We start from the raw sequence: 12,002 nt of genomic DNA, 5'->3' as shown, positions 1-12,002 counted from the left end.
TAAGCTAAGATATATTACAAGAAAATGTTATGGGAACATTCACATGGATCTGCAAAATGACAAATAACATTATATTATGCCTGGGATTGGCAATGTTACGTTGTAAAGAAACACTACGCAAACACGTAATATGCATGCACACGATTTCACCATTTTTGCAAATTTGCGTTTTTGTAGTTTACGTAAACTAATGGTATCATTTTCAAAAAACTTGAACTTTGAAACCAGTTTGCAAAGTTAGGATTTTTATTTTTCAGGCATGTAAATAAATGGCCAAAATGCATAAAAAGTGTTCAGTGCTTAGTTGAATGTGGTGCCATGCAAATGCCCCTAAAATATATTGGAATATAGCAGGAGAATGTTAGGAGAAACGTTGCATTTATAATTTAATTTGTAGATCTTGGAAAAAAAAATATTCAAAACGGATAAATCGAACTCAAATTGTCATTGTTGTCACATGCTAACACCTAAGTTTAGAAATCAAGTGACAACAGTCTTGCCTAAAAAACGCTACTGGTTAAAAAAAACAAGGTAAAAGATACTGGAATATCATAGAGGTAAAGTAAAAAGTAAAGTCGTGACGTATTGTCAAGTATGGTGACCCATACTTGAAATTGGTGCTCTGCGTTTAACCCATCCAAGTGGACACACACAGCAGTGAGTAGTGAACAAATGCACACACACACAGACACACGCACGCACGCGCACACACGCACCTTGCTCAAGGGCACCTCAGTCGTGGTATTGAGAGCGCTGGACATTCACTCCCCCCCACCTACAATCCCTGCCGGCCGGGGGCTCGAACTCGCAACCTTTCGATTACGAGTCTGACTCTCTAACCATTAGGCCACGACTTCCCCTTTTGGAGTAAATTAAGAAATGTCCAAAAGGAAATATTCAGTTTATCATTTATAGAACTTAGTTAAATCTTTCATTTCATTCAGTACCAAAAGTAACCGTAGAAATAGCAGTGTACCCTGAGTCATGTCATTTGTCTTGTCTTACTAGCTTTTTTTGATGCCTAGTGAAGTCTTATTCCTCAACCAGAACATGATCTGAGTTTGCGTGACTAGCTCAGTCTGTTTCCTAACCTTCCTGCGGGCTGGATCCTCCCGTCAGTGTTCAGCTTTTCCAAACTGTCACATCACAATGATAGATTCTCAACATTATAACAGCATACAGCTGCCGCTCGGCCCCGCATGTGTGGTCGGTTTGGCTGAGGCTGCCTGTCGGACATCCCTGAACGCGCCCGGTCTCCTGGGCTCTGGGAACAATGGGGCAGAGGCGTCAACTAATTCATCAATGTGCCGTGTGGGAAGCAAACAATCGCGAATAAGCTTAGAAACATGAAATAGCACAAACGAGAGTAAAGAGCTCTCCTCGGGCCCACTGGAATTCCCCCAGGTTACAGCAGTGGGAGGCTTGAGTACAGTTTTGGGAACCTTTACATTCGATACGAGCCTGGTTCACATTCTGTCATGCTATAAGTGAAGCTGGCTGGGTGGACGATCAGCCTGTTAGAATCCTTCGGCTCGGTCATATTTCTATAAAGACTTTCCTATAGGGTCTTTTGCCACATTGTAATTGAGGCATGCTGGGGGTTTCCATGACGACCGTCCTCTATGTCCAGCATTGTTTGCGGATTGAAATGGTATCCTATGGGAACTGTTTTCTAGTTTGTACTGATGCAGAGCCACAGCTCTGAAACGCTCAAGGCTTGGGATCAAACACAGACTTATGCTAGCAAGGGCCTATTAAACGATTCATTTGCAGATGGTCACAAAATAATTTTTTTAGTGTGTTTTGTTGTAACCAATTTTTTTTTAGTCATATAGACGCTATAGAATGACTGACTGATCAACAGTTCCTCTACATTTATCTCTATGCCATACCATTTCTAATAAGTTAATACAGCATCATATAATGTAATGATTGTTAATGACTTTTTAAAGAGTTATTATATTAATAATAAAACTTTATAAATATTAGTATATAAATAGTGCTGTATCTTAACTTTAATATATAAATAATTAAAATGTATTAATGAATGTATTAATAAATAATGAAATTAAACTTAATGAATAAATAATAAAATATAGTACATCAATTATATTAACAATAGTAGTAAGGTTAATTGAAAATGAAACAAAATAAAGATGTATAAGGTATAATAATGATGAAAGAATAAAGGTGTGTGTGTGTTTTTGCAATCTGTGTTTTTTAAAGAAGTTTCTTCTGCTCATCAAGGCTGTATCTATTTGATCAAAAATACAGAAAAAAACCTGCTATTTTGTGAAATAATAAAATTAAACTTTAAAATATAATTTATTTCTGTGATCAAAGCTGAATTTTCAGCATCATTACTCTAGTCTTCAGTGTCACATGATCCTTCAGAAATCATTCTAATTTATAATCAATGTTGGAAACCGTTGTGCTGCTTCATATTTGTGATCCTGGACCACAAAACCAGTCTTAAGTCTCTGGGGTATATTTGTAGCAATAGCCAAAAATACATGGCATGGGTCAAAATTATCCATTTTTCTTTTATGCCAAAAATCATTAGGATATTAAATAAAGATGATGTTACATGAAGATATTTAGTGAATTTCCTACCGTAAATATATAAAAACGTTATTTTTGATAAGTAATATGCATAGATAAGAACTTCATTTGGACAACTTTAAAGGTGATTTTCTCAGTATTTTGATTTTTTTTGCACCCTCAGATTCCAGATTTTCAAATAGTTGTATCTCGGGCCAAATATTGTCTGATCCTAACAAACCATACATCAATGGAAAGCTTATTTATTCAGCTCTCAGAAAATGCATAAATCCCAATTTCGTAAAAATTGACACTTGTGATTCGTGGTCCAGGGTCACATTTTTTTTTTTCTGGGGGGGACCTGTGATATTTTTTTAGGATTCTCTGATTAATAAAAAGTTAAAAAGAACAGCATTTATTTTAAAAAGAAATTAACAATATACAATGCTATTCAAAAATTTGGGGTCCGTACATTTTTTCTTTCTTTTTTTTTTTTAAAGAAATTAATTATTTTATTCAGGAGGGATGTGTTAAATGAATAAAAGTCATAGTAAAGACTTATATTGTTAGAAAAGATTTCTATTTTGAACAAATGTTGCTCTTTTTAACTTTATATTCATCAAAGAAGGAAATCCATTTTTAGGAGTTTTAGGAGCCCATAGGAGATGGACTAAAAATGAGCTCCTAAAACATACTGGCAGATTCTCTAAGATAAATTCTTCAAACAGTGTTACAAGAGGATGTGATGCTGGTTCCTCAAGAGTCACTCAAAACTTATCTGTTCATAAAGCCTATGAAAAATCAGTCTTAATGTATTTCACAACACTTCAGCATGTAATTCTTATTAAGTGAGGGTCATTTTTTTTGGATTTTTTACCCAAGCAAAGTCCCTGAGAGCCTGACATATTGCACGTCTGGAGACTCCAGGAAGTTTGCAGTTCTGGAAAATGGTGGCGTTGGAGACTAAATGGTTCCTGATAGTTTCTCACCTAATTCTTCACCTTAATTCTTAATTCTTTTGCAGTTAACATGTGTCTTTTCTTCTCCACCAGTTTTTTCTGACTCTGCGGACCCAATAAGCATTTCGCTGCCCAATGGTCATGCCCTAGCTTTGCAAATTCTATTATTGCATTAGCATTGTATCTCATGAGCATTTCATAATTTCTGACTTTTAGTCCGAGTTAAATCTCTTTTTTTGGCTCATTTTATCTGTAAAAGAAAACTTGCCTACTAATTTGGCACACCTGAATATAAGGAGTTTTTGACTTCCAGCCTTCATGGAAAATTATATATCACTTATAAATTATTAAATACAAAGTCAATAGCAGTTATTAAGATTGAAGTGGTTTGGAATTGGTAATATGTTCTTGGAAAAAAATATGATCAGAATATCAACTTGCCTAATAATTTGGCACACAGTGTACATATACATGTTCTATGCTTTAATATGGAATTGCAGACTTTTTGCACACTTTGTTTGGAAACTGTACCAATGTACAATGTGCTGTCTGTGTTTGTTTTCCTGGCTCAGCAGGCCTCAGCTCACCGCCTGCCAACATCACCACATCAGCCGTCCCCAGCATTGTCACTCCTATCGTCAACGGCTTTACCAGCATCCCTCACCAGCCCAACGGACACCCTGCGGTTGAGGCCATGTACACCAATGGACTGCCCCCTTACTCCACCCAAAGCCCCACAGCTGCGGACACCCTACAACAGGCCTTTACTGGGGTGCAGCAATATACAGGTTCACTACCTTAATGAGCCTTCTCTCTCTCTCTCTCTCTCTCTCTCTCTATATATATATATAATATAACCACATGAAACTATTCTATTTTTGTGCTGCTTACTTAAAATGGATGGTTGTTTTTGACTACCATGTGTCAGTTTGTCGTTTTTTCTTCTTCTTCTTTATTTCGAGTAGCCTTGTTCAATGCTGTATCACATAAATCCAGCCTGTGTTCTCACACAAATTTCTCTTTGCACGTACAGCCATCTACCCAGCGACCACACTGACCCCTATTGGCCAAAGCTTGCCACAGCCACCGCAAGTCATTCAACAGCAGCAGCAGAGAGAAGGTGAGGGTGAGAGATTTTTCATTTGTTTTGGCATAAAGGTCAATACTACATGCATGATGATGAGTGAATAGTTCATTATACTGAAATAATTGCAAATCGCATCTTCCATTAAAGTAGTTCACGCAGAAAAATAGAACATTTGCTGAAATTTACTCACTCTCAGGCCATCCAAGACGTAGATGAGCTTGTTTCTTAATCGGAACAGATTTGGAGAAATTCAGCATTCAATCACTTTCTCACCAGTGGATCCTCTGCAGTGAATGGGTGCCGTCAGAATGAGAGTCTAAACAGCTGTATCCACAAGTAATCCACATAACTCCAGATGTTACTTGATGGACTGGAGTCATGTGGATTATTGTGATGTTTTTATCAGCTGACTGTATTCTGACGGCACCCATTCACTGCAGACAATCCTGTTCTGATTAAGAAACAAATTCATCTACATCTTGGATTGCCTGAGAGTGAGTAAATTTCCATTTGGGGTTGAACTACTCCTTTAATGCTTTTTTAATTGCTAGAATATGCATTCTAAATAAACAACAATAGTATTGAAAAAATTTAATGTTTTAGCATAATGATGAAAACATAAAAATGCAACAAAATTGCTTGCATGGTATTCTGAAGCAAAAGGGCACAAAGACCTGAAATTAACTATAGAATTTAAATACAAGTTCTTATACTCTGTGACTTATTTTGAATGGAGACTCTACAGTGAGTAACAACATTTTTGTGTTGCAGGACCAGAGGGCTGCAACCTCTTTATCTACCATCTACCACAGGAATTTGGCGACAACGAACTCATGCAGATGTTCCTCCCATTTGGTACAGTCATCTCCTCCAAGGTCTTCATGGACAGAGCCACCAACCAGAGCAAATGTTTTGGTGAGACAAATCAACACGCATATTCATTTCTATGTCCGATATCTAAATATCTGGCGATTAATCTGCCTAGCCTGATTCCAGCATTAAAGTTAAACTTATATATCAGTAAAAAGTCACAAAATTAACCAAAAAACTCCAGAACAAGTATTGCGTAAGTGAGTTAAGTAATGTTTCCGCACACAGCCTGTCCCAAAACAACCAATAATCAGTCTCTGTCCGTTTCACAGTGTAAACTCCATTCTGTATTCTGTGTCAAGCCACAAACCGGAGCGCTGCCTTTTAAAAACCCCTGAGCCAGAAAAAAAGTTATAAGTGAAGCAAAAAGGCCCATTATGGATCAACATCTGTTCCCGCTCCAGGGGGAGACATTTCCCAACCCACAATTAATAGCAGCTCCCGTCTCCTGGGGAGGTTAATAAGATATAAATTTGTGAAGTTGGACCTATTTGCGGTATTGACTTATACACTATGCATTTACTGCATAATGTCAGGTCTGGGTAACAGGCGCTCGGTAGAGTAATTAATCTGCGGTGGGGGCCGCGGCCCGAGATGGACCGATGGGACTTGGCTGAGAGCACTGACATACATAGATTCCCTATTAAGCTGCCTTGTGGCTTTATCCCCCACATCACCTCCATGTGGACCTTCTCGTCTTGTAGATACAAGCCTCCAAATGGGGGCAGTTCCAGGCGTGGTTAGGCTCCTAGGCCACTCTGCTCCCAGGTGGCTGATGGCTGACGAAAACGCCCGCTGTTTTTCACGGTTGACAGTCGGTTTCTGATGATGCTCACAATGCCAGGGAAAGTGCATCCTCACTTCATTTTGGCTTTTTGGTCCCTGGCTTGTAAAAGCCTATGGCTTTGAATGGGAAGCTGGGGATGTCACGGACGAATGTGATTTGCATGCTGTGGGTGGCCCCGTTTCAGAGTCCTGTGGGGCGATTTGTCCCTGTTCTATACCACCAGTGGCTTATATATGCTCAAAAGTTGCCCACACAGATGCATATATGGTGAGTTCCAAGTGGAAATAAGTTCGTAAAAGAGCCATTTTTGAGTTGTTGGAAACTTTACAGCTTTAATAAGATGCTGTGTAATCAATTTTAGCATCTGAGCAACTTGGTTCACGTCTGTTCTCGTGATCTCTTGCAGGCTTCGTTAGCTTCGACAACCCAGCAAGTGCACAGGCTGCTATCCAGGCCATGAACGGCTTTCAGATCGGCATGAAGAGGTTGAAAGTGCAGTTAAAGCGGCCGAAGGATGCGAGCCGCCCGTACTGACAGGGCCCAACCCACACAGGGCTCTCAGCAACAGCACAGGTAGCCCTTTTGGACACCAGACACGATTTTTAACAGGAATACAATCTTGATAGTATTTAGAATTTTGTTTCCTTTACAGGATTTGAAGAGTGAAATCTCAAAAGGAATTTAACTTTTTCTTTCAAAACAAACAAGAACAACATGAATGGATTTTTTTGAAAACATATCAGCATTTATTTTATGAAGATGTTCGGTATGGAGGAGGCGGTATTGCAGGTGAACCGGCAGCCGTGGACAAACCACACTCGGCACAGCGCACGAAAGACAAGTGGAAGATCTCTCTAAAGACAGAGAACTCAACATGTCCTGTCTCTCGCTGAGCTTCGCACCGTCAGTCAAGCAACAAACAAAAAGAAAAAAAAACGAGCGAGAACAACTTCAATTTCTATATACATATTATACACACATATGCTATTTAAAGGAAGAGGCGCTTATGGCTTTTATTACACTGGACAAATGAGGGTTAAACTTGAAGACCAAGGGAAAATGCAGTGGAAAAAAAGAAGCTCTTCTTGTCCCGCTAGTGGACTTTCTTTCTCTTTTCCTCTTAACTTTTCTTCTGTCACCATCTTTCAGCAAACGCAGGACATTCTGTGGTCACAGAGGTTTCCATGCCCTCAGTGAAACTGATAAATCTTTCACCCCTAAGGGACCAAAGGACCAAACATTTTTATTCCTCAACAGAAATATATGGTATTAATAACAATACTAATACTACAAACTACTACTAACGACATAAGTTTAAAGAAAAAAAAAAAGCATAAATATTCGCTTCAGGTTGGAAGAGGAAAGGGATTTTGATTTCTTTTCCATTTATAGCTACTGGGTTTCAGAATATTTAAACAAAATAGAAAAAAAAAATGAAGAAAAAAAGTATTTTAAAAGCTATACTATTTTAGTGGAGTAGAATATGTGGATTGGAGATTGTTAGGAGCATGTTCAGCCATTTTCATCCATGAAGAAAAAAAAAAACAAAGGGGGAAACTGTCCATCATCCATCCATGTCAGAAATAGGCCCATATTCCACAGAACAAATGCTGAGTATAACTATATATGCATGTGCGAAGTGTTGCTGGTTTAGCAAAACCATGGGTAGATATTCAGTACACACAAACAAACATATTTATCCGATGAAAGCTTTACTTATTGAGCAGAATAAGTACCTGTGGCTTCAACGCAAACTATCCGCAATATAAACAGCTGTACCATTGCACAGGTAAATAATACAAAAAATACAGTTAATGCTTGACAGGGATGGGAAATTTTAGTTTTTTGTTGTTCACCACTTCAGCGGTTCTAGTTTGATTTCATCAGGTCTACGACTGTGCTTCGTGAAGTAACGCTCAACTTTACTATTACGAGGGGCCTGTAGACCTTTCAAATCATCCATAATATTGTGCATCTTTCAAGAACATACTCATCAAACAGTTGGTGCCAAATGCTGAATATCAACTGATAAAGCACATTAATAAGTAAACCAAGCAGTTACAAAGATACCAAGCCTTAAACCCTTACACAGCCCACAAAATGAGGTTCGTAACAGACCTACTGAAGGGACAAACTTGTTATTGCTTACAACTTCTGAAGCACATCAGAATTTTACAGGGACCATCTTGCAGCATCAAAATAATAATAAAATTTAGCCTTGGAAACCTGCACAATCAATTCCACATTGACGTTTACAGAGTTCATTTCACTAATAAATGAGTTTAAGATATAGAGACCGCCACGGGACGACTCGTTGGATCCGCGAATAACCCATATTTCTAAGAATACGCTTCTCAGGCTGGTATGGATTAGCTTGACGCTAACTGTCTGCAAAGGTCTAATGAGCAGCCTGTAAAGAGCTCACGAACAGCTTGCAAATAGCAGCTATGGGGGGGGTTACAGTTGGAGCAAACTGATCCATCAATAAAAAAGCCACGAGTCTGACATTATGGTGTACTTAACCACAGCTGTTGCTTTGCTCTCAGACAAGTCACAAATATACACTATTCTAAAGCACTTGACAAGAATCTTAAAGACCCCTTGAAATCAAAATCGCTTAGTTTGTGTGTTAGCTCTGAGGCTAATGCTAGCTGACAAAACTAACACACAAAATTTTAAATGTACAGTTTTCTGGTAAAGCGAACCTAAATATTAAATTACAAATTTTTGTCCAATCAAAAGCTCTAGAGTGAAGTCTGAATTGGTGGATATTTGTTAGCTTTGATGCCAATTCTAGAGTACTAAGTTACTAAATTACGTTTTACCAGCAATACGTGTTTAATTTTACATCTCTCATTTTTCACTGCTGATTTATCATGCACTACCAATTTTTGTCCAATCAGATTCTACACTAATACTACTGTACCTGCAAGTAACGGCAGCAAGATGTTTAGTTTAGTCCTTTTTTACTTCTTTTCCAGTAAAAAATATTATAAATATCTAAAAAATTATATAGATTAAGACCTGTTTTCATCAATATGTGTATTTTGTCTCATCAAAGATTGATTTTTAGAGATTTTAAATGGAAAATTAGATGCAGTACTTTCTAAGAGTAGAGTTTTTGCAGTGTAATAAATAACACATTATGGCTGTAATGTAAACTAAAGGCTATTGGCTATTTAAAATAAGTTGACGCCCTGACTTCCTGTTTTAAAGGGAAATGCATCAACGCTATCCACCTTTTTCTTCAACGCGGAAGTAAGCCTATGGGCGAGACTTCCGGTTCATTAGCTGCTATAGATAAATAACAAGAAGAATAACAACGTGCAGTAAACGGTAAAACCGTTTGCACTACAAACCAGTGTGTTCATAATTAAGATAATACTTTCAAATAATATCGTAAGACACACAAATTTTCAATATCAAGCAGCAAAATGAACTGTTTTGTACAGCTAAAAATAGCTGGACGTGGATGAGACCGGAAGCTAGACCCATAGAATTTACAAATGGCTTAGGCTTACTTGCCCATTTTTACAGCAAGAAAAAGGTGGATACTCATCAAATGATTTCACAGGGTCTTTAACTATTAAATGGACAGTATTCTTGAAACGAGTTGTTTCCCTATGCATTTAAAGTTCTTGTTTGCCTTTTTCGTTCATTTTTACGTTCCGTCCATGCTGCCGTTATGCTACTCTCACCGTTTGCCAACTCGCCAATTCCGCACTGCCTTCATAGATATGCCAAAACTACAGATAATACAGTGACACAGAAGTACAGGAAGTCCTCCCAGAATTCACAAATAAACATAAATAGATGCAAAAACAGAACTCTAGAATCTAGGTAGGACAGAAAAGCACATGTTTTGACCTCATTTGATTTCCACTGTGGATATTTGACCTGTTTGTCTTACCTAAAAATATATCTGTATGTTAAATGTTTAATCTCGCAGACGTCAGAAATAAGTTTTGCCGGAAAACATTAACGTCGCCCATATATCACAGCCGTTTTTTTAGCCTCAGGTCGTGCCGAAATGGATCGCATTCGATTCACAGGTTATAATGGCCTTTTTCTGCTGAACTCTCTCCATTTCATCTTCCCTCTCCTGTCCTGTGGTGGCATATCAGAACGTGGTGATATACAGACACGCAGCCCTCGGGCATCGGTGCTCTAATAACCTCATGTTGCAGGGGCCTTCCTCACAGAATCTCTCCATGCCAGATGTGAATTATTAAAATCAAATTAAATTTGGCCTGCATGTAAAAGCAAGTGTAATACAAATTAAAAATGGCAACTAGTGCCTGAAGTTTAATAAGTTTGAAGGATGATATCATTACAGCCTGAAAGAAAAAAAAAGAGATTGGAAAGGCATATAAAATGAAACTTGATGTGTTGAAAGGTGAACCGACGGCGTTAATACAAATTGCATTTGCACCAGAAACGGGGGGGTGGGGGGTGTTTTGCACTACAGGTATTTCTCAACAAACCAGACCACCAGCATTTCATACTTGCTTTCTTCTCATTCAAGCCACGTTCACATTTCGTTCCTCAGATCTTCATGCCAAACTTTGATCTATGAGCATGCTCAAGGGGGGCAAGGGTGGGAAAGCTTTGGGGGGTTAAAGTGTTATAAAGGTACTATTCATATTAACATATGATTCTTTAACTATGGTTTGTATGCTAAGGAAAGTAGCTTATTATAGATATGAAATCTGTATATTAGGGAACAGCAGCACATTTCTCAGATTCTGTGGGGAAAGTAGTTGGTGGGTGGGTGGGTTTCAGGGTGGGGCGGGTTTTTTTGCTTTATAAAGATCATGTTAAAGTTCTGGTTTTCTCAGCACAAAGCATAAGGAAATATATATCAAGAGTATTGATTTTGCTGTGTGAAATGTGCAGTGGGAGAGCCAGGCACTCCCTGCGCTGTTCTTAAAGCCTGGATGAGACAATGCTGTTTACAGTTGTTTTTGGTTTTCTTGTTAATGTTTCTTGTTTTCTTTTGATATTTTCCGAGAAAAGAGGACAAGAGGTGCACCATCTATCTCTGTGATGTGATTGGTGCAGCATGACCAACAGAAATGGACAATTTTTCTGTTTATTTATTTTCCTTTTCTTTCTTTTTCGAGACAGAGAAGATATGTCCAAGATAAATGCCTGAGAAACCAAACATCATGTTGACATTTCTCAAATACTTGCTGCTTACATTGTTTTATGGTTACGCCTACTCATCTAATGATTTGCTGATTAAATTATAAACGTTTATTTATTTATTTAATTATTTATTTATTCCTGACAACAATCTGTTTATGAATTGCCTATTTATTGGTTATGTTTAGAAAAATGTATGCATCGAAAAGAAACGCTTAATGGGCTTCTCTCTTTCTCTCTCTTTTTTTCAATTTTACAATAAAATTTTAAATTTAAATATGAGGTGTGTTTGTCGTTGGTTCTTATCTAACTCTGTTGAGCCTAAAGCATGCAGTGCTGTGTAAAGGTACGTGCAAAGTCCTCCTTGTTTAACATGATACTGAAACTTTATTTGTTAATTGTTAATAGATCTTAATCAGGTTAGACGCCATACTGAATTTTAACCTGGTTGAAAACGAGGCTGTAAGGGATAGACTTACAGTCTTTACAATGTAAGGTCTTAAATCACTTAATATTCCCAACTTACAACTTTCAAAACTGTTTTATGGAGTTGTTGTCGACTTTGTAATTATCTGAACAGTCCTCTTTCTCTTATATGTACAGGTGCTGGTCA

General features: G+C 37.9%; 1 protein-coding gene across 1 annotated transcript in view; it reads left to right on the top strand.

The window, feature by feature from the left end:
- The window catches only part of LOC306867237 (CUGBP Elav-like family member 5), a gene marked incomplete at its 5' end in the record, with an annotated part of 235,844 nt that extends 229,027 nt beyond the window's left edge, over nt 1–6,817 (top strand). Inside the window, 4 exons of the mRNA XM_079412837.1 lie at nt 4,076–4,288; nt 4,534–4,620; nt 5,359–5,502; nt 6,651–6,817. Of these exons, the coding sequence (XP_079268963.1) occupies nt 4,076–4,288; nt 4,534–4,620; nt 5,359–5,502; nt 6,651–6,778 (572 nt within the window). The 3' untranslated portion in view covers nt 6,779–6,817. The remainder of the gene's footprint in view (nt 1–4,075; nt 4,289–4,533; nt 4,621–5,358; nt 5,503–6,650) is intronic.
- Between the last annotated feature and the right edge of the window lie 5,185 nt (nt 6,818–12,002).

The sequence above is a fragment of the Barbus barbus genome, assembly GCF_936440315.1.
Source record: "Barbus barbus genome assembly, chromosome: 49".
Classification (NCBI taxonomy): domain Eukaryota; kingdom Metazoa; phylum Chordata; class Actinopteri; order Cypriniformes; family Cyprinidae; genus Barbus; species Barbus barbus.
The sequence above is the reverse complement of the archived record's forward strand: the minus strand, read 5'-3'. Positions and strand labels throughout refer to the sequence as shown.